Genomic DNA, 21811 nt, shown 5'->3' with positions numbered 1-21811 from the left:
CGCTGACAAAAATACTTTGAAAGTTCGGGGAAAGAATATGCCTGCTTAATCCCACTGTATGACAAAAAGGGGCGACTCATGAGGGACCCAAGTGTTTCGTGTTCCAAACACGAAAGAACATGAAAATATGATGGAGAGAAAAAACAAATATCCATTGAACTTTAACAATCTGTACATGACAACAAGACCCTTAAACTATTAAAATAACACCTGGAATGCAATGAGTTGCTGGCACAAAATCGAACCACCTTCGATAAGAAATTCTGCAAAAATCGTTCTGAACTGTCTCCTTATCTTCACTCGTTTAACGAACAATAAAAGCCTATTCACATTAATCACCACAAAACTGCATCCAACTATGTATATTCCTCACGTACTTTGGAAGAACTCCATTTTCGGGGCCAAGTTTGCATCACCCCTGAAGACATGGCGTGACGTCATATGCTTGATAGTTCCGCACACAATGATAAAAGTAGGTCGGCCACGTGATGAGAGGCTGATGCTATGGACTCCCGCCATATATAAACACAATAGATTGCCTCACGTACTGTGACTTCCGGGCAAAATGCTATTATCAACGGGCATTGTGGTACGGGAACACGTATTTGTTGGAGTAAGTATAACGTTTTTACAGATAAATCAAAGTTTCAAATGAGAAAATAGTGTTAAGGTAGGTACATTTGTATTGTTGATCGAGAAACAGGTGATATTTACACTCGAATTATATCCTGTTTCGTTTGTATGACACTCCTGTTTTGCGATGGGTACAGCGGACACGGTGCTGTAACATTAAAATACAGTGCACTGTTGCCAGAATTACATTTAGATGAAAAAGTTGTTTGCCCGTGTTGGATGGTCCATATTTGGCAAGAGTGGGATTTGTATTGAGCCTTTTCCTGACCCCTCGCTGTTGAACACATTCTCGACAATGTCAGAGTTGATAAATCCAGAATTGATACTGAATGTTCCATCTTTCAGATTTAATTTACACAGTGAAAAGAATCCAGTAACGGAGGAATTAATGTCATCTCTAAGTCTCCTGTGTTATGAGATTCTTGTTTTTGATGTACAAAGTGGACTAGTACACTTGTTTTTCCAATGTGTTGAAAAATTTCACCACATACTTTAATTGTTTTATCCTGCTGTCATCAGCATTTGACAAGGGCGATTTGAGTCACAGAAGATATCCATTAATAGTGACATATTTTCCAGTAGTTGAATTGTGGATGATAGCTTTTCTGGGTTTTTTAGGGCATGAGGAACAACATGCCCTAATGAGGAACAACATGACCTAATGAGGAACAGCATGCCCTTGTTGAGCACATGAACAGCTAGATTGTTCCTCCTTTTTGATGCTGGTGTTAGTAAAATGTGTCCCTCTGTATGTTTCCTGTGTATTCTTAACCGGCATTGTGTATTGAAATTAATACACAATGATCCAAAATAATTGAAAATAATAATAGATCCGAGCGCATTTAAAACTATGCCTAGTATTTAACAAATATTGTAGTTGATGGCGGAATGCTGACTATGTAATATATAATAACGGCGGTGAAATATATTACAAAATGAAGAAATTATCTGTTTCTGTAGATATTCCTACACTAACGGTTTCAGGAGGCGGGGTTGGTGCCGGTAATATAATACTGACAACAAGTGAACCAGTTGTTGTCATTACCCTAAATGGCAATCTGATTTAAATCATCTGTTACATGTTTTTCAGTGTCAGGGCCTATTTTGGCATCAGTTATCAGGTTCAATCTGCATTTCTTCAAAGAAACATCATGATTTGTTGTTACATCATTGGTAGACAAAACAGCATTTGGTTGTGAAAGCAGGCTCAATGGTTTTCGTTTTCTGCATTCCTTCATAGTTGTAATGCGTGTTCACATGCACTTATAAATTTGAATTTCCTGCAACGATAACAGGTAGAGTTCACCCCTCTTTTTTAATGATTACAATATTTATTGTAACTCATTACACTATGCATGTGATATGCACTCGTTTTATAATATGTTTCTCCTTTATTAAATAAATAATAGATACTTACACATTCTGTGTGGATCTTTCCAACATGTGACGTCACGCCATGGCTTCAGGAGGGATACAAGTTTGGCCTCGAAAATGGAGTTCTTCCAAAGTATGCGAGGAATATACATAGTTGGATACAGTCTTCGACAGGTTTGTGTTGATAAACGTGAAGATTTTGTTTTTGTTTTTGTATTGTTTCACGGCCCATCGACAATTCGAGTCATTTAGGGCCAAACAACATGTTAAAATAGGCAATCACAAAAATGAATACATCAACAGGAAACGAATTTATATCAGATTTTAAAGATGAAGACTTATTGAGTGTAAATAATCACATTTATTGAACAGAAGCTGTATCAAATAAACTTTTCATACACGATGCATTATAGAATCTGTCACTTTTTTTTGTTTGAAATCAATGCATTCAATCATATAATGTTTGACTGTAAATGGCTGATCACATGTATGCCAATAAGGTTGCTCGTCTCTATGTTAAATGTAACTGTGTGATGTAGGTATGGCCTATGCGCAGTCGCGAGAGGACAGTCTCCTCTCTACAGCCCGCTCCACCTGCCTCACATAAACCTACGTTAGGTTGAACTGCGAATACTTTGTTGATCCCCATTTCAGACCATTTAATTTGCCAATTCGTCTTCTGTATGGAATGAAAGGATTTTGTTCACAGATGGCATGAAGCACCCTTGGGTAAAGAAATTTGAACAGTAGTGTCCTATGGGAAAGGGAAATTAGTTTTGTATAGATCGTTGGTCTGACCCCTTTGGGGGCAGAGAGGGGTGGGCCCAAACGAGGAGACATAATAAATTCGTTAAAAACCTTCTTCTTCTGGAGGAATGACAGGATTTTGTCCAATTGCATATAAATATAACCCCTGACTAACCATGTAATGCACTTCCAGCAACATCTGGCTATTTCAACTTCAATTTTGCTAGCATTCCCAGGTGAGCGATACAGGCCCTCTGGGGCTTCTTGTTTATACGTTAAATCAGTAGTTTGGTTGGGTTTAATTTTGATTAAGGTCCTATGAACAGCTAAGGTCATTAAGGACGGATCTCCATGTGTGTAGGGTATGCGCGCTTGTGAGTGATAACGAGTCCAAAGCCAGACCAACCAATTGGGAAACGACAGGGAAAATACAAGTTGCCGACAACACATGCTGCTGCATCTTTCTCTTAAATCTTAGAACAGTCAGTATAGATAATTGTATGCAAAGGAAATCGTGAATATGCTCTGAAAGAGCTCTTGTATTGAACCGTGAGAGTGCAAGATTTTCCATAATTGTGCAAATCTAAATTTACTTCAGGAAGCCGAAATGTCCATGGTGGAATATTAGGTAAAGCAGCAATTTCGATTGATGAAGGGTCTAAATCTAAATTTTCCTGTGGTTTTTGAAGTCGTACGCCTAAAGGTGGGATCAATTGATAATTGCGTTCGAAAATACGTGTATAATTGCTCGATTTGATTTTAACTGGTTAGCAAACTGTAGACATAATTTTGTTCTATCACTGAATAACGGTTCATTTGCTTTAACGCAGAGGCCTTCGGCTGGTGTTGTGCGAAAAGCATCTAAAACGGGACGAAGCCTTTGATGATGAACTGCGTCAAGCATCTACAAATATGACTTGCGGGTGACCCATATATAATGAAACTGTAACAAAACAAAAGAAGATTGCCTGCAGTGGGCACAGGCCCGATCAATTAGCTGATCGGCCGGTTAAGTTGAACCCGTTTTAAAATCGTCTAATTATGGCATAAAGAACGTTCCAGCATTGATGGGAACTTTTGCCTCTTGAAATATAAATGTTGAGATCAACTGGTAATTTCATGACAATTAATTACTCTATGCTTATCATTTTTACGAGTGTGGATGAAATATTGTACTAGTGCATCGGGTCACGCACGCTAAATATAGCTTCATTTAACGAATCAGGTTTAGTGAAATTGGACGCTAATTATTCTTGTGTATTATTCAACATTTGTACAAACCGGTGTGATGTTCACGTTGACGATATGAAGTCAATTTCTTCTATGTATCGCCTGATTTGGTCATGGTGCACGTGGCTGTCTTCCGTTCGTGTGCCGCCGTCAACTTTCACGGCCATGGTTGCACTACTTGGCGTCGGCTACATATCTGATGTCAGTCTTAGAGGGTACTATGTTCCGATTTATATTATTTATAGCTTGTTTATAAATTGCTAATAACTTCTAAAAGTGTTTTAGGTAATGGTGCATCATTTATTAGCCAATCCTTTATCGGGATTACTTTTCTTCGCGCACGGTCACAATGTAATTAGCATTGCTAGTGGCGCTAGCCAATCAGAACGCCGCTAGGCTTAGCACAATAAAGAACACTCGCCTTACTTTAAGAGTTTGGCTCTTAGTACTTTGAGTGGTGTCTCATAGGTATATTCTCTTAGCATAGTAGAGAACACTCACCTTACTTTAAGAGTTTGGCCCTTAGTACTTTGAGTGCTGGTCCATTGTAGTTGATACTCACCTTACTTTAAGGGCTGATCTCTGGGTAAATATTATCTCCGTTGCCTTTTAATCTAAGCACAGTCTAGGAAACTTACCATTATATTAGGTTGTAATAATCTGCATCAATGTGAAGTCGATTCCTTAATTCTAGTCGACTTTTCTTCAGCATTCAAAGCTTGATCTTTAATGTATCAGTCAACTCCTAGTAGCTGAAGTTGGTTTCATGAGAATAAGATAGTGTTGATTAGTGTAATAGTGTTCGAGAATTGTGGAGAGTTATCTCCCTTCTATCAATTATAAACAGATATAGGGACTGTTGTGGTAACCTTCAACTTTATTAATCACTCGTCATACATATATTATGGTGAATTCATGTTGTGTAAATACTGTGTACATTCCTTATTGCCATTTATGTAATAATTGTCTCATTGTTGAAAATGTTGTGACTTTTAAATAGAAAAATATATTTATAGAACGGGATTCCTGTCTTGAGATTTCTATAAGTCTGAGTCACTACTGGTAAATTAAGGCTGCGCTGTAAGAGCACCTGAAGCATAGGCTTGTAGTCTACACCCACAGATTTACAATAGTAATACGACTGGACAAGACCACAATACGGGTGTAGGTTTAGTCACGCTACCAACTCGATAGGAAAAACCACACCCGTGGCCAGGTTTTGGCACAGAACAATAGTAAAGCTTTGAACGAACAAGTGAGCGATACGGACGCAGCAGCACATCACGGTCCGCTCCCCAATCTGTGTGGGATAGTACTTTTAGATTATTTAAAGCTTTAGAGCATTTATCTTTAAGATATTTTATATGAGCCAAAAAGGATAATTTTGAGTCGAAAATGAGTCACAAGAAATTGTGTTTGTTGAACAACTGGAATAATTGTCCCGTCTAGAGTTAAGTAGGGATCATTGTGTAATTTTCGGAGTAACGTGAAGAATTCGTTATTATTGTTTGTTATGCGATTGTAGATCATAGCTCGGAACGATTTTCACAGAAAGTCTTATTGAAGGTGGTTAAATTTATTGCCAGCGACTCATTTCATTCCTGGTATTATTTGATAGTATAAGTTATAGATTGTTATAGTTGTATTGATTAAACGTCAGACTCCTGTGAAGAGTTAGTCAGCCGTTTGTAATCATTTAATAACACTCAACACGAGTTGGTATAACAGTACATCTTATGTCTTCCTTGCATTCGTACATAAATAATAGTTTTACAAAATTGCCATTATCATCTTTTATATGTGTAATAACAGTCAATTCAGATATTGTTCAGTTTTTATGGATCCGGGAAACTCTTATTTATTATAATATGCATATTTCCTCAGAATAATTCTTTTTGTAAATCATCACACTTTTAATCCTTCACTGATATTCGTTCTACTTAGTTAAGCCAGGGTTTCAAATTAACCCACGCACAATTGTGGTTAATCGTTTTTGGAAGATAACTTATGCAGCCCGGTGAGATATGCAAACTGATATTTAACCCACCGTTTTAGCCTGAGCCAGTCTGCGTCTACGGAGGATAGCAATCATTTAATCCGTGAAAATTTCAAATGACTGTGTGTGATTTGACATCTTGTATACATGAACCACCGTTGGTTATCTTTTCTATCCACTCAATTAGGATTAAAACACCTTTGAATTTGTCCCGAAGTAAATCCCTAGGCTTTCAATTTGTTATACACAGAAACGTTTTTATCTCTTTATACAAAACACGCTAGATAAAACCCTGCGGAGGGAAATGAAGTGTTTTCATCAGTCAATTGTATCTCAGTTTAATGTTTCTGTTTCGAATTCTAACATTGGTGATATAATGAGCTGATTTCAATTTTTTAAAGCAAGAATTCAGTGGCAATTACGAAGTTCAGGCATGATAACGGGCACCCCTGCGGTATACATGTACCACATGACACTTCGTCACTTCCGGTAAACCAGTCGCTATTTTTTAAAACACTCCTTGACTTTTGCATATAAACATCTTAACCCATCTGACAAAAGAATATCCAATACTATTTTTTCTAATCTGCAAAGCATGAAGTCCATCTCTAAGGTATGAAAGACTTTCGTGAAATCTAGAAACAGTTTACCGAACCAACGCAGTTGTTTCTAAATAGTGTATTATACAACTGCACTTATAATATCGGAATATCTCTCCCATTGACATGTGACACCTGATTACAGAAAATGAAGCATTATAAATGTGCAACTTGTATGAAACAACTATTGTCGGGGAAACGCCATTAGTATAATAATACAGAAAATTTCGAATAAACGTTGCATACTTATGCATGTATATATTTCCTAATTACAAAAAAATGTTCCATTGTCACACCTGCCAGCATTTAGGGAAATGGTAGCAACTGGTTTACCCGTTGTCAGTATAATGTGACCGAACGGAATGATGTGATGGGTGCCTTCGGCATGGTTATTCAGTGAGATAGCACTATAAAGTCAGTATCAGATCTGCGCTATCTTAAGGAGGCAATAATACCAACATACCCTGTCTCCGGCACTCATGCATAAATGCATGCATTCATAATACATACAGAGGCACGTCTTTAAATGACACAGGCTGTTGATATGTCGTTAAACAAAATGGAATAAACCAAACCTGCCATCGTTTGCCATGTAAGTTTCACAAGCAATGATAGACCAAGATCATAACAAATCAAGACACATTAGAAACATTTAGTTAAAATAGGGGTAGTACTGCTAAATGTACTAGCATCGCTTCGGTACTCTGTTTGTACGCAAGTTAACATTGGCAAAGTTGCTCTATTTTATTAGAAAAGATAATAACAACATTTATAACCGCTTAACTCTTTAAAGGTATGTTATGACGAAGCGGCCATAAACGAATAATTGTATGACCGTTACCTCTTCGTATACATTTGTTGATGTCACCATTTCTTGTTTTTTTGTTGTTTTTGTTTTATAGCATACAACATGAAATGAATGGCGGAATGCTGTATTGGCCCGGGTGCCTTCGGTATGGTACGTCAGTGATATAACACAATAAAGTCGGCATCATATCCGTACTTTTACAAGGAGGCAAATATACCAACAAACCCTGCCTCCTGTACACACAAGCACGCAGACACAACACTCATGGAGGCACGTCATTAAATGACAACAGCTATTGATGGGACGTTAAACAAAATGAAACCAAACTTGGACCAATAAAATCTTTTTTAGATTACATCACGATGCTGATCATCATAGTTTGATTAAAATATTTCAAAGAAACAATCAAACATTTGTTTGAACCATCTATCTAGAGTTGATATATGATAACAAAATTGTTATTGAAACTGTCTTGTCATAATATGTGTATATATTTTTATTTTTTTTCTGCATAAACCTAACAAACATTGTAGATTCAAATACCGATACTTAACGTCGTACACCTACTCCATACATGATCAGGTCTGAATGCACACGATCGACTATAAAAAACCATTCTTGTATATACCAAAGGTTTATTTTGTTTTTTGTTTAGCGACCTATAACCAGCGAAGATATGAATGCGTGCGTGTGTAAATGTGTACGGGAGGCAGGGTATGTTGATATAATTGCCTCCTTGCGAACGTGGAGATTAATTGCCGACTGCTACCTCACTGAAATCCCATGCCGCGGGTACCCAGCATAGTAATACACCCGGTCACATTTTACTGACAACGTGTAAACCAGTAGCTGCAACCACACTGAATGCTGAACGTTAAGCATTAAATTGTTTACGGACATTGGTATATCCCTGGATGGGTAACGGAACCCATTGCCTGCTTAGGCGAGTGCCCAGCATAAGGCTACGACGTTAAGCCCTATAAAATCAAACCAAATATCTTAAATAAGGCACCAGAAATAACTTCCATTGCGTGTAATGGAATGTTGATGATAATGTTCAACTTTGAGCACATACCATAAAATTACTGCTAATATATGTTTAGTTACTTCCCTTTGTACGTTGCTCCATCTGCAAAACAATGTCTGGATTACAGGCAAATTGAAATTCTTAGAAGTATAACATAAAATAGCAGCAAAATCTGATTAATTTCATTCCATCGATCAATTTAAACTGACAATGTCCAAAAACGAACATAGTAACAAAATCGGTTTTAAATACCTGCATTTAATACGGTGTCACCTATTCCTAAATAAGGCAATACTTGTTGAAATAATTATCTAGCCGGGTACTGTTCGTTTGTTTTTATATTTGTGTTAAATATCTTATAAGTTATACATGAAGTGTTTTCTGTTTAGTATTTCTGTCTATTCTATGGCAGCATCAGAGCTTATTTAAACTGCTATACTTTCAACCAAATGATGTAAAATGTGTGCCAAGGTATACCATTCGTTATAACATGTAAGATAGACAAGCATAGCAATAATCTATGCACTCAATGTTAATGTTAATTTTTTAAAATATTTGTTTTAACCATGTATATAAACTTTATCGCTGCGCTTAGAACTGCGCTAGAACTGACTTGATTAATTGTGGTTATATTCAGCGTTCACACATTTCCGACTGCAGATTTCTGCTTAAGAACATGGTGTAGATGACCGGTATGAACAACTTACAGTATAATCTTAATGCTGTTTACTACTAAACAAGCGTTATTACACTGTAGCAGAGCAGGTTCGGAACATTAGAAATAGTGCATGCAGTATCCAACTCGGAAAACAGGAAAGGGAGACTAATGAATAAGGATCGACCTTCATTTTGACGGCGAATACACTAATATGAACGCAGTTTGAAACGCAAATATTCTTTGGTGCATGCTAGCGCTCCATAGAGTATAGTTCGTGTCAACTACATTCATAATAACGTATACGCCGTCAAAATGAAGGTTAATCCTTTCATTTGCACCCAAAAACTAGTAGTTGGTAACTATGGTGGCTGTGGTTGCTAGAATAACAAAGTCTAAGTGATGCTACATCGATTTGAGTTGTTTTGAGAATACAGTAAATAACACTTTTCTATTCTTTTCATAGCTTTTAATTTTTAAATTGATCAATGTGAGTAGCCCTTTGCATATTTTAGTTCATTATAACGGCCGTTAGTTCGCGCATTAACACTTGGAATGGCGTGGTCGAATGTTCTAGAACGAAGCTGCCATGTTTAACTTTAACGTCAAAGAAATTTTAATGTGCATCCATAAAATAATAAGTGTGCCAGAATCCCTTTGTACTATAAATATACCGTCTTGATCCTGAATATTTTCCATGTATCTAGATGTTGAAGAAACCGAGCAATGGTTGTCATCGGACTGTTACATGTCTCTCGGTGAAGCGTGAACAGCGCCATATTTGAAACACGTTTCAATCCGCTGAGACCTTTGTCACTGCGTATACGCTAATTCATACGCAAAGCTGAAGAAGGAAGTGGTATATATATAGGCCCATATTGAATGGTGTTTTCTGTGTCCTCTCCAACGGGAAATGGAAGATACAAAATACATCTGTTGGAATCGTAACAACACTTAGGACATACACATCTGCTGTACCCATTGCATCACTCGTGAAGTGTGACCTATGTAGAAATCTAGCACAGAATTTGGGGTTTGTTGTTGTCTTAATCTACTTGTGCCACCAAAGCGAAAATCAGCTGTTCCCATTGCAGTGTTAGGGATCGTCATAGTATATTTTCCTTTTCACTACGGTTCGTTTCATAACTCCTTATTTGGCAATGCCTCGCTGCTAGCTCTGTTGTTCAGCGTTCGCCCAAGCGCGAAAGGTTGAGGATTCTGTCCCCAGACCGTAACAAGTCCAAGTCGTCCTTGAAATTATCTCTAACACGCTTTGCTTTTAGCTGTTAGATGTGTGACAGGATGGGGTGCCATGCTGTTGTGTCCAGGTTATGGAACATCTTCTTATGATCTTAGCTGGTGCAGACAAATCCCCTAAGCAAACTATCAGAAGTAAATGAATGCAAAATTATGACTTCCTTGAAATATTGGTTCATTCATACCTCAAGTATACACAATGAATGTATGAGTATGTATAAAGCTACTTCATACTAAATTTACAGAACAACTGGACAAGTTACAAATTGAATAAGCGTATATCTCTTTTTATATTCGTGAAGCTAATAACGACGTAAAATACCTAAAGTAAAACGTCATTATTTGAATTGTCATGGTACGCACAAGGTAACACTTTCCCCAGAGAAAAATAATTGCGATGATTTTAGGTGTGGCATAAGAACACGTACATGCAGAACATAAGCATAGGTTAGAACCGCTTATTTCAAGACATTCAGAAACTTATATAAACCATGCTTATAACGTGTTCTAAAAATACAAAAATAAGTAAAAACTATGTTTCTTTAATCCTTTAATGTTTAGTTGTTCAATCCAACAAACGCAATTATATAAATAAAATATCAAACCACACATGATCCCATGTCAACGTTTACAAGTATATAAAGAAACAAATAATAAAAAAGCGAATAATAAAAATAATCAAAGGGACGGAAAACCAATGCCATACACATTTAAAATATCACAGATATTGAACATGTTAAAATGCGCAGTTATCGTTATTCATTAGTATTCTTTAACATTAATATATGTTAGACAACAAGTCATTTGATAGGAATGATCATTTCGCAAGGCTACAATATGTATTTAGATTGCAGAATTTATCACACAGTCTTTGACTAAGAGGATGTCTACATTGACATAGCATATAGGACATACGTCATGCACTTATTGTTAATATAGATGTCTTGTTGTCCATTTCGTTCACGTATTCTTTATATTGTTTCAGGTTAAGAACTATAACCAACTTCTGTCCTTAATAGTACTGTCATTTGGCACCCAAACAAGTATGTTCATATATGTGTTTTTATTATTAAATTAAAAAAAAATATTTTCAAAATTGGATAGATTTGTTTTCATAATTCACAAATCCTCAGTAAAAATATGGATTTAAACAAAGCTAAAAATGTACATTGTCGCCGCAATATATCATCACATATACATCTGGCTAAATGCTAGGTCAAAGAAATGAAAATTAAAGATTGATTGCAAAACGAGTTAGACGAATTAGATTTATAATCAAATCAGATAAACCTTCTGAAATCTTTACATATTGTCGTAGGCGTATCACATCCAATAATGCATACTGAAATTAAATCATTATTTCACATCAACTCATTCTTGTCCTGTCAGTTTGGATCAACGTCAAGTATTGAACACTTCAGAAATAATTGCTAGATGGATCCTTTAGATAAAAATGTTCAACTGTAGAATGCGATACAATTTATGATTAATTATGCAATGAAAATTACGATACAAAGTCACACAATAAAAACCCGATTATCTTCACAAACAAATCTGGAAATTAAGGATCCTCGTGATACCCAAATGTTAATAATTTTGTTAGATGCATATTTTGAAAGGCTTTTTTTGAGTTGATTAACAAACAATGTTATATATGCGAAATTTGCCCCTTATTGATGTAATTAAAAGAATCATCTTTAGTAGGTTATGAGAATCACATAATTAAAAAAGAAGCTTTACGTATGATATCGTTTGAAGAATGCAAATACATGTAAAGGAGAATGCGTTTTCTGGTAAAGTATTACTTAAAAGCTATTTGTTTTAAAATTGCAGACTGCATTATAAACGATACAACATTTTGTTTCAAGCTTCATTCTAGTCTGAAAAATTCAAAGTTTATCAGTTCAGTTGACGTTAATATTTCATAACTTCTTTCACTCTATCCAGAATCATTATGCTTTCATAAAGTTGACGCAAACAAATGTACACAAAATCATAAAATATACACTTGACATATCACAGATTATTCTTGTTATTAAAAGCCGACGTGACTTTCTTTTGTCTTGTATTCACAGACAATATACTTATGCGATGGAGCATTGGTGTAATCTAATGCAAAATACTAGGTCGTTCAATGCAAATAACGTCATACATAATACTGTTCAGACACGATTTCATTATACAGATACGATTATTGTTGTACGAAATATCACAGCAAGGTTAATCATATCACGTGATCATATCGCGCGATCATACCACGTGATCATACCACATTAGCAGCACCATGACGGAGTTTGATGTGATCAACAAGAATGACTAGCACCATCTTACTTCAGGTAATTAAAGTGTCAACATACATGTTGCTGACCCTTCCTATCGCCTGCCGCTATAAAAATAGATTATGTTAATAAATATAGACAATACAAATAGCAGGCATCATTACAAGAAATGGCCAGTCACTTTATGAAATATATATATATATATGAATCATAACATTATTATTTCGATCACCAGCGTACCGTGCATTTTCTTCGGCCCTTGCAAATCCGGAGAAGACACTGAATCTTTCTTTCAACCACAATATAAAGATAAACATAACACCCTGACATAGAAATCAGAAGCCGTTATACCATAACATTAAACATTGTTATTAAATGTCAAACAGTGTACACTCAACATATTTTTGACAGGTTTACGGTCTTGTCGAGCGTGGAGGAGGTTGAGGTGTGTTCAAGTTTGGGGAAATATTAATTTGCTGTTGTGTTGGCGGTTGTTGCCCTAATCTTGCCGGTCTTTGAGGTATTCGTGACGTTGTCACTGGGGGTTGTGGTTGTTGTTGTGCTGTTGGCCTTGTTTGACCCTGTTGTTGCGATGGCCTTGCTTGACCTAGTCGTGCTGGACGCTGTGGAAGTACCTGACCTTGTTGTTGCTGTGATTGTTGTTGATTATTTGGCATTTGTCGGACAGGCAGATGAACATTCCGAGCGTTCAAAGGCTGCGACGGATGACTCGCTTCTACGTAGGGTGGTGGTACAGAAATTATGCTTACGTCACTCGGTTGTCGATTCGCAGCCAATTGCCTTTGTAGGTATTGCTGCTCGTGATTTGCCTCATTTCGTAAACGCATGTGCATAGCTAGACGAATGACATGAAAACGAAATATTAATTGTTTCACTGTTGAAGTTGTCTATATAGCAATAAAATACATGAAATTCAATACAATTTTGTAGATGTATTATTTTATGAATGACTACAAAAGCCTTACCGGAAGTACGAAATTAGTTGATTAAGCATTTTCTTTTGACATATCTGCTTGAATCGTGTACAGCACAAATCGAGCCCCAATTGTTATAGTTGTATACTCACCGCGTATATGTCGGATGTCGCCATTAAATCCAGGAGGAACAACCACACTCTCCTTGATAGCGTCATCGTAAGCTGGTGGTTCCTGACTCGGAGCCAAATAGGGAGGCGGATCTCGGGGCATGGTAGCTAAAATACCAATCATGGCATTATCAAAATGTTTTCATGCTTAATATCAACACAGCCGTCTTTTTGTATCGCTGCCTCTATTACGTATAAAGATGATAACAATGAATGCACGTTCGAGTTTTATATCAAAAGGGAGAACAAACATGTAACAATACAGGGAGGCACCAACCTAAATAATGAAATAGTCTGCCGCATCAGTGAATGTGTTTTTTTATTTAACGTTAATGCGTTTAATGTTTATTTAGGTGGTTTTTATTTTAAACTTTCATGATGGTTTGCCTGTCGCCAAGGTGTCAATACGCCACATGGTCGTGGCAAATGCATTTTATCCAGGTAAATACAAAATATGATATAAATATCAATGATCATACCTGTAAATAGGTGGACGGGTGTGATTTTTATTCGCACAGGATGTTACCATGAAGAATGAAGTGAAGACAATGTATGTTACATCGTACTACTACATAAACCTTATCGAATAATGTCGGTATTTGATATTTAAAGGATAATAGAAAGGAAACGGTACAGTACAGCAATCAGAACAAGCTGTGGGTTTTTGACCGATTTAGGACAGTGTGTAATTTAAAAGAGGGTTAAACTTCTGAAGAAATGGATACAATTTGAATATGGTTGGACATTGGGAAAGCGATGTAATAAAAAAAAAAACAGAATGTTGGAAGTATACATAATCTTATTTAAATAGGATGCATAGAACAAGACAAAATATAGTCGATAGTGCTGATGTGATATAACTAAAATGAGTATTGATGAATCCCATTAATGCATAATGCTTTATTTGCGTATTAGAAATTGCAATATAAGCTTTTGTTATACACTATCTTCTGTTATTTATCTTTGGTCGTTGTAGCCGTAAAAGTCAATTCTAATATTTGAACAAAGTATGAAACAAGTGTCCTGTACACCTGATGATAATGAAGCCGTACAAACGTATAAAATACATTGGACCCTATATGTGTGAACAGCGTCTATCTATTTACTTAGCTTTCATTTGAAAAGTAGGACACAGCATGGTTAATGCAGGAAACTGTTGTATTTGTTAAAGTATTAAATGCCATTGTAATTATATCGATTACAGCCCTTTTACTGTGATCAAACACCTTTTCTGGTAATTGCTTTACCACTTAAATAGAGTTTTTCATTCAAATCTTTTCAGACGAATTATTTGAAGAATACACGGAACAAAAAGTGTATTATATTATAAATGTGATGAGATATGATATATCATTAACGACTCGTAAAATGACATCATTGAAGCACGCGCGGCAGAAATTGAAATATGTAGAGGGTCCACGAGAGGCCTGTACGAATATATAAAACCTTTAGACGTCATTTTAATGCCCTCTTAGCAAAGAATGTAGATGAAAACCCAGTTTTCTGCAAGGACCATTTAAATAGCTTCGTCCGATCATGCAGTGGGACACAGCAGGTCTGTTTCTCCAAAGATTAGGTTGTAAAGTATGGACAAGAAATCTTAATTGGACGAAAAGGATACAACTATTGTTGGTAACTAATGTACTATGTTGAGACGCAATTTTTAAACTGACATATTTTATTTATCATGATTTACCTTTTAGCTAAATGGAATGTTTAGAATTATTTATTAAGGACAATTGCGCGAAACGATGATTGTATTTTAAATATCGATAAAAATGATTTTGAGTATCATCTTTTAAACATGACCTTATAACATCGTTTAAATCTGTCGCTGTAATTTTTTCAATTGTTTGTTTGCTTGTGTTTGTTGCATATGAGGACGGGTGCCTAGAAAGACAACGCAAGAAAGTGGAAATGGATAGAATAGCAAAATAGGTAACAACAAATATCCCAAGTGTTGAAATCGGGGCAGCGGACCGATTTTGGTCTCTTCAATGTCCACACGGAAGGAACCCTCGATTCTGCAGGGAACCACACATTAGTCGCCTTTTACGATACAAATGCAGTGATATACGACAGGTCTTTTCTTAGTTTCTTCAATACCCCCTAAACAGAATACATGGAACTACACCCGTGCATGGGGTATGATATAATGAATGCGTTAATTTCTATTAATATGCTCATTTCAAACACCCATACCCAATCTATTTCGGTCCAATCCTTTAAAACAAACTAGTTGCCTATCCATGATTCTATATTGGTATAATCTAATTAATGATGAGTGAGCACCTAATTTCCGTCAATAAGATTACTGTTTAGGCTGTGTCTTAACCTCAGGATTATACTAAGGTAAAATAATTACTCTTGGCTCAAGTTCTAAACATGCATATTGTAGACCACTTCATATCGCTGTTCAGTAAAAATCTACAGCACTTTTGTATTGTTTTCTTATTGTAATTGACTACATAAAACTCGGGTTCTAAAAAAAAAATACATAAAACCTGAAGCAGGGCAATGATTCAAGTAAAATATGAAAACAATAATGAAAATCATCACAAAATATATCAAAATACATATCAGTAATTCAAGAATGTGTTCACTCTTATGTATCTCAAAAGTGAACATATGTGAATTCTTGTTGCATGTACCAGTACAGTGAGTCACCCGTCTTCAGTAAAATTTGACCGGGTATATTTCATTCACATAATTACTTGACACGATCACGAATCCCGATATCTGACGAATATTGCTATCATAAATTAGATGTCTAGGTTTCTTAAGTAAACTGTTCGTGGTTAAGTCATTGGAGGAGCACACGTGAAAATAAGTAACCGTGTGCATTAAGTTAAGAGGATTGCTGAAGTTTATATCACAATAAAGGAACACATAACAAACAAATAAAAAATGTAATAAACATTGTTTTAGCAATTTACTGTCAACGTACATAAGTACCGGTATTTTTTAGCATTTCTCGCGCTTTAAATATGATTTCGTTAATTGCTGTTTTTAATGTTGCTTTCTATTACATATATTGATGACGCGACAATTCATCAATATGCTTATAAGTACAAAATCGATAATGCGCTAAATGTGCTAGTTAACAGTTATGCAAATAAAATATCACATATGAGCATGATCGTTCAACATTTGTCCACAAGTGATAGGAACATGCATGGTCTTTGATTATGCGAATATGATGAGGGGATACTGATATGATAAAAGAAATTACCATTCGATCAAATAATAGAATGGTACAGTTTGCACAAGTTAATGTAATGTTTAAGTGGATATGAAATGTGACATTGATAATACTTACGCCCTAACCGTTGTACTCTGTTCCTCCGTTTTGATTTATGTTTGTAGTATACAATTAGTATAGTAATTATCACAGTCAGAAATAACCCAAAGGCAACCCTGCAATATCAAACATGTAATTCATTAATCTTAAAATAATCTATGTAATATTATCATATTTTACAAATGTAAAGAAATTAACATTTTGTTATAGAATCACATGCTATGGCAAATTTTTTTGATTAAGTTATCCTATACCTCTAAAGTAAAAAAATGCAAACTCAGCACTGTGCAAAAACACTGCATGAAAGCAAATCTGTAAACAGTATCCCTTTTCTGTCTGTTGGTATGGTTTAAGTATCATATATGTAACGATACAAATAATATATAAATAATTAGGCACATGTCCTTCATTAAGATCTTGGTCCTGTAACCAAATTACGTTATTATCTATCTACCAATACCTTTAAGAATGATAACTCAAAATCTTTTAAATGTAAAGTCATTGCTTTCAAACAGTGCAAGTGCGTTTTTCATCTTTAAGAGACACCGTAGCTTTATAGAATTTTATTAATGTATGTATTGGGGGGAGGGGCTGAATTCACATCAATAATGCTTACATTGTATCCTACACATTATTATTTCATCCAGATGATAAATAATAATCAAATAGATTTAAAGATAAGCATGTGTATAATAAGGCAAAATAGTCAAAAGTGATATTTGAAGGTATCTCAATTCACATTCATATTTCTATTTCATTATGGCTATCGTAGATACAACTGTTATGTACATGACGACCCTGTAATACACATGTGTTCTTATGGGTCATTGCTAGCCGCTCCCAGTTTTATTTTATCGTAATTGTTAAACCTTGTTCACTGCCTTCTTTATTGATTCTACAAATTACCAAAACGTCTCAATATTATTTACCCCTTCTGCTCAATTCATTATATACCGGGGGATAGAATAAGCAGTAAGTATAAGACATGCCAAACCGGTTGGACAAACCTGGTATTTCAATAGCAGCCAGTGTATGGGGTCGGAATTTTATCTTTATACAAAATAGTATGCCATGTCAATTTTAACCAGTCATGCAATGCCAGTACTTACTATACATAATAACAGGGAATCAATTCAATACAACTACAATAATACTAACCAAACATTCCAGCTTAAAACCAAATTTGTAATATTAAACAGTGTAATGTAGCACCGTAACCGTATGTAATGACTAGTATGGAAATGTTACCACGCCAAAGAATATACCAAATAAACAAAAGTACAAGAAACTATCAACATTAAACCGTTATACTTGTATGAATAGTCCAGTACACCAAAAATCTGTCAGCGCTTACAGAATAATCCAACGTTACACAAGTCAGTATTTACCTGAAATACCAACATCTCGGTACTTGCAGGGAACAGTGCTCTGATTCATCCGACAAACTAACGAAAAAAGTACTTACCAGACATACCAAAAGGTATACCAACAGTCGGCTGCTGAACCATCAGACATAGAGTCACATGATTGGCCTCGCACACACTGAAACATAAAACAATTCCATGAAGCATACAGTTGTTTCTATTTTCTCCGTTTTGACAGAGTAACTTGTTGTTTTCCCTACATCATCAATTATTTCCTGTAATACCCATTACACTAATGTTCTGATGGTTATTAACTAAAAAGACATATAAGCAGCGTAAGGAATTATTATAATTACAGAAATTGTATGGCCTGGCAATGCAATCGATTATTTCTTTCCCTTTGTTTTAAATGCAATTAGACAGTATCTATAAAAGTTCACATAAAAAACCAATATCAAAGAAAATCACGTTGAAGATCTATTGATTAAACTGCAGGTGAGTATCATATCCTTTTGATAGTAATATTATCGTACGTATGACAGCTCCAGTAGCAAATATATTGCTTCTTTTATCAATTATACAAGTATTATTTTTTTATTTAAATACATAAAAGTCTCACTTTATTTAAAATAATGCCAGTACTCCTGTACTATCTGACAATGATAGAAATAATGGGTTTCGCGCACCTCCTTTATTTCAACATTTGTTCAGACTGATCATAAGACAATTTCCGATTCATAAAAAAAAAAAAATAGCATCAGATTCTCAAATTCAATGTGGACTGTTTATGTTTTAAGTGTTCGTTTATCCAAATCAGAGAAGACAAATGCTCCTGTATCGATCACTAATTACTCCGTAATGGTTCTTTAAATAGACTTCCCATATTTACTAACTCTGACCACAGCGGATAATAGGGCACATTGACTGCAAAGTAATATCATAGAATAAACAGTTTCTTTGTTATCCCTTTGTCGCTACATCGATTATATGTGAGTCTAGCTTTCAGGAGACCAACGCTCGCAGTACAACCCCATCGAACATGAAACACAAATCTGGATCTCCCTGACATGTCCTGGAACTAGTCATGAACGGAAATCAATATGTTTCTTTTCGCTCATGTCTTGTTATAGTTTATAAAAAAAAAATAGCTACCTTTTTCACTTCCTTTATTAGGAAATGCAACATGTATTTGCTTTTAGACCTTTTTATTTTTTAAACCGGTATAATGAAAGTCGATCATTCCATTTACGACGTAATACAACGGTGATGGCACAGTTTGTGCGAAAATTGATTCATCCAAATTCAACATTACACATGACACAGAAGAGAGGAAATGCAACAGGATCAAGCTTGCATTCGTACCCGAGACCTCCGCAATCTAGACGTCTTCAAATGGCCTAAGCTGTTTAATGAAAATCGATCATTCCATATATGAGTTAATACGATGATGATGGTGTGATTTGTTAGAAAATCAATTTATCCATATTTTCACGGCCATATCCCCTTGACTAGTTCACACACACCGCTTCAACCAAGGTTTGGCGATATTCACCTCTCCAAAATGAGAAGGAAAATGCATCGGTGTCAGACCATAAAACTCGTATGGACGTTTTTAGAAACTGGGTCACCTTGTCATCGGTAGTCACCCTGCCAATTCCCGATTCATAGTTTGAAAGGTTTTTGCATGTAATTGTACACACGCTTTCGCACTTAAAGAAATTTCTCCTTTGCAGATTTGAGAAAGCTGCAACGGTCTGGAAAGCTTGAGAACTCTGTTTTGATCCCCAATCAAAGCACTTTTTTCTCTTCTTGTGACAAATTGGTTGTCATGGCCGTTTTAGACGTGACAGGAACGAAAAAGGATGGGTTGAAATGGATCTTTTTAATTGAAACAAAATTTTAACAATTTCGATGGCGTTGCATTATGTTATTCAGGGGATATGTTGCTAACGATTTTTCAATTAAAATGGTCAGTTAAAACTTCAGCACACACTGTTTTTACCAGAATATCTTATTTTAATAACAGAAAATCAGTTTCCATGTAACATTTGGTACCGTGTAGAAGAATATTTCCGTGGGGATGATACTTCGCTATTTCCCGTGTCAATAACGCGATCGCAAAATTATGATCCGCAGTATATCAAGAAAAGCGTATAAATGAACCGTGATAATAAACCTTATAACCGTTACTGTCAACGTGGAATATTACGCGCGGTGGAAATTTACGCTTATTACGCGGAGTTGGGTCGTCCGCGTAAATTTCCCCCGCGCGTATGGTTTCGTCGATAGTGTAAAGAACGACAACTCTGATAGATATTGGTACGTGTGTGCGATGTCCTTCTGTAATATTGCTTTGTTAACGTATTTCTAATTAACGTACATTGTCCTATAATGGTATAAAATAAAAACAATAACAACTGTAATAAACTACTTGATAAATTTAAGGTTTTAATGAACAACAAATTTGAAAATCTATATGAAGACACAGAAAAATTCATTAATAAAACCGGGTGCATGGAGGTCCGGTACACATCACTCACACACGTGTCTACGGGACACAAACAGCTACAATGTAGTAATCGTGTGCAACGATCCCTACAGAGGTAAATGCCCCTGCCATCATGGTAGCGACATTAACTGCGCTGAGTTACGACAACTTTCGAACAGTGTATGGTTTTATCATTGTTATTTGGGAAACGTGTTTGTTTTGACTAAACAGCACTCATCTGTTTGATCCCAGTTGATAACGAGATCAGCTGGTATAGACACACACCCACACGAATAAAGTTCACCTTTAATTTCATCTGTCCAATGACCAGTCGGTACGCATACGTAACATGTACTCAGTAGCTACTAATTCTTACCTGTACACATTTTGTAAAGTATGACGTCATGAAAAACCGAGTATGTGGTTGTAACGATTTGTTAGAAGTAAAAGAGTAATAAAATATTATTAAAAAACATGTAGTACACATGTTATACTTTTGTTGGTGGCTTTTTTCATAGAATACAGTAATAAAGCATATTAATTTGACTATTTCACACTCTGTACGCCAAACGTTCAGATTGTGTGCTAAAACACCACAAAGATTTATTTCCTTCTCATTTCTTGATCGCGAAATTCTTATCCGTAAAAGGCAAATATTCAATAACCTGTTATGCGGTAGTTTAAAGTCTAAGCAAGGCAAAGGCGTTCATCTAGCCTTGCAACTGCCATTATTTTATCATGGTAACGAATACAGTCGCAAGCTTGCGCATAAGACGAATTGTTTATGTGATGGCATATGCGTTGAATACTTATTATCATACACCTATAGTTGGTGTTTTTAATATGCGTGTTTGGAAGCAAAGGGAAATATGAATATCCCGGTTAAATTTTGTATATGCATTCGGAAATCCCTAGACGAACAACAATATTAAACAAATCAAAGCCATG

General features: G+C 35.7%; 1 protein-coding gene and 1 long non-coding RNA gene across 2 annotated transcripts in view; one reads left to right on the top strand and one right to left on the bottom strand.

Moving 5' to 3' along the window:
* Positions 1-511: 511 nt before the first annotated feature.
* LOC110442537 lies at positions 512-5029 on the top strand. The gene is made up of 3 exons (XR_002462026.1): positions 512-613; positions 2043-2181; positions 3585-5029. It is a non-coding gene; the product is annotated as an uncharacterized LOC110442537 (long non-coding RNA).
* A 5838-nt stretch (positions 5030-10867) lies between these two features.
* The window catches only part of LOC110442553 (protein FAM170B-like), a 30042-nt gene continuing 19098 nt past the window's right edge, over positions 10868-21811 (bottom strand). The window contains exons 2-5 of the mRNA XM_021486207.1: positions 18477-18553; positions 17030-17127; positions 13693-13818; positions 10868-13461 (exon numbers count right to left, since the gene is read on the bottom strand). Coding sequence (XP_021341882.1) covers positions 13019-13461; positions 13693-13818; positions 17030-17127; positions 18477-18553 — 744 coding nt within the window. The 3' untranslated portion in view covers positions 10868-13018. The remainder of the gene's footprint in view (positions 13462-13692; positions 13819-17029; positions 17128-18476; positions 18554-21811) is intronic.

The sequence above is a fragment of the Mizuhopecten yessoensis genome, unplaced genomic scaffold, assembly GCF_002113885.1.
Source record: "Mizuhopecten yessoensis strain PY_sf001 unplaced genomic scaffold, ASM211388v2 scaffold716277, whole genome shotgun sequence".
Lineage (NCBI taxonomy): Eukaryota > Metazoa > Mollusca > Bivalvia > Pectinida > Pectinidae > Mizuhopecten > Mizuhopecten yessoensis.
This window is presented reverse-complemented; position numbering and strand designations above follow the sequence as displayed.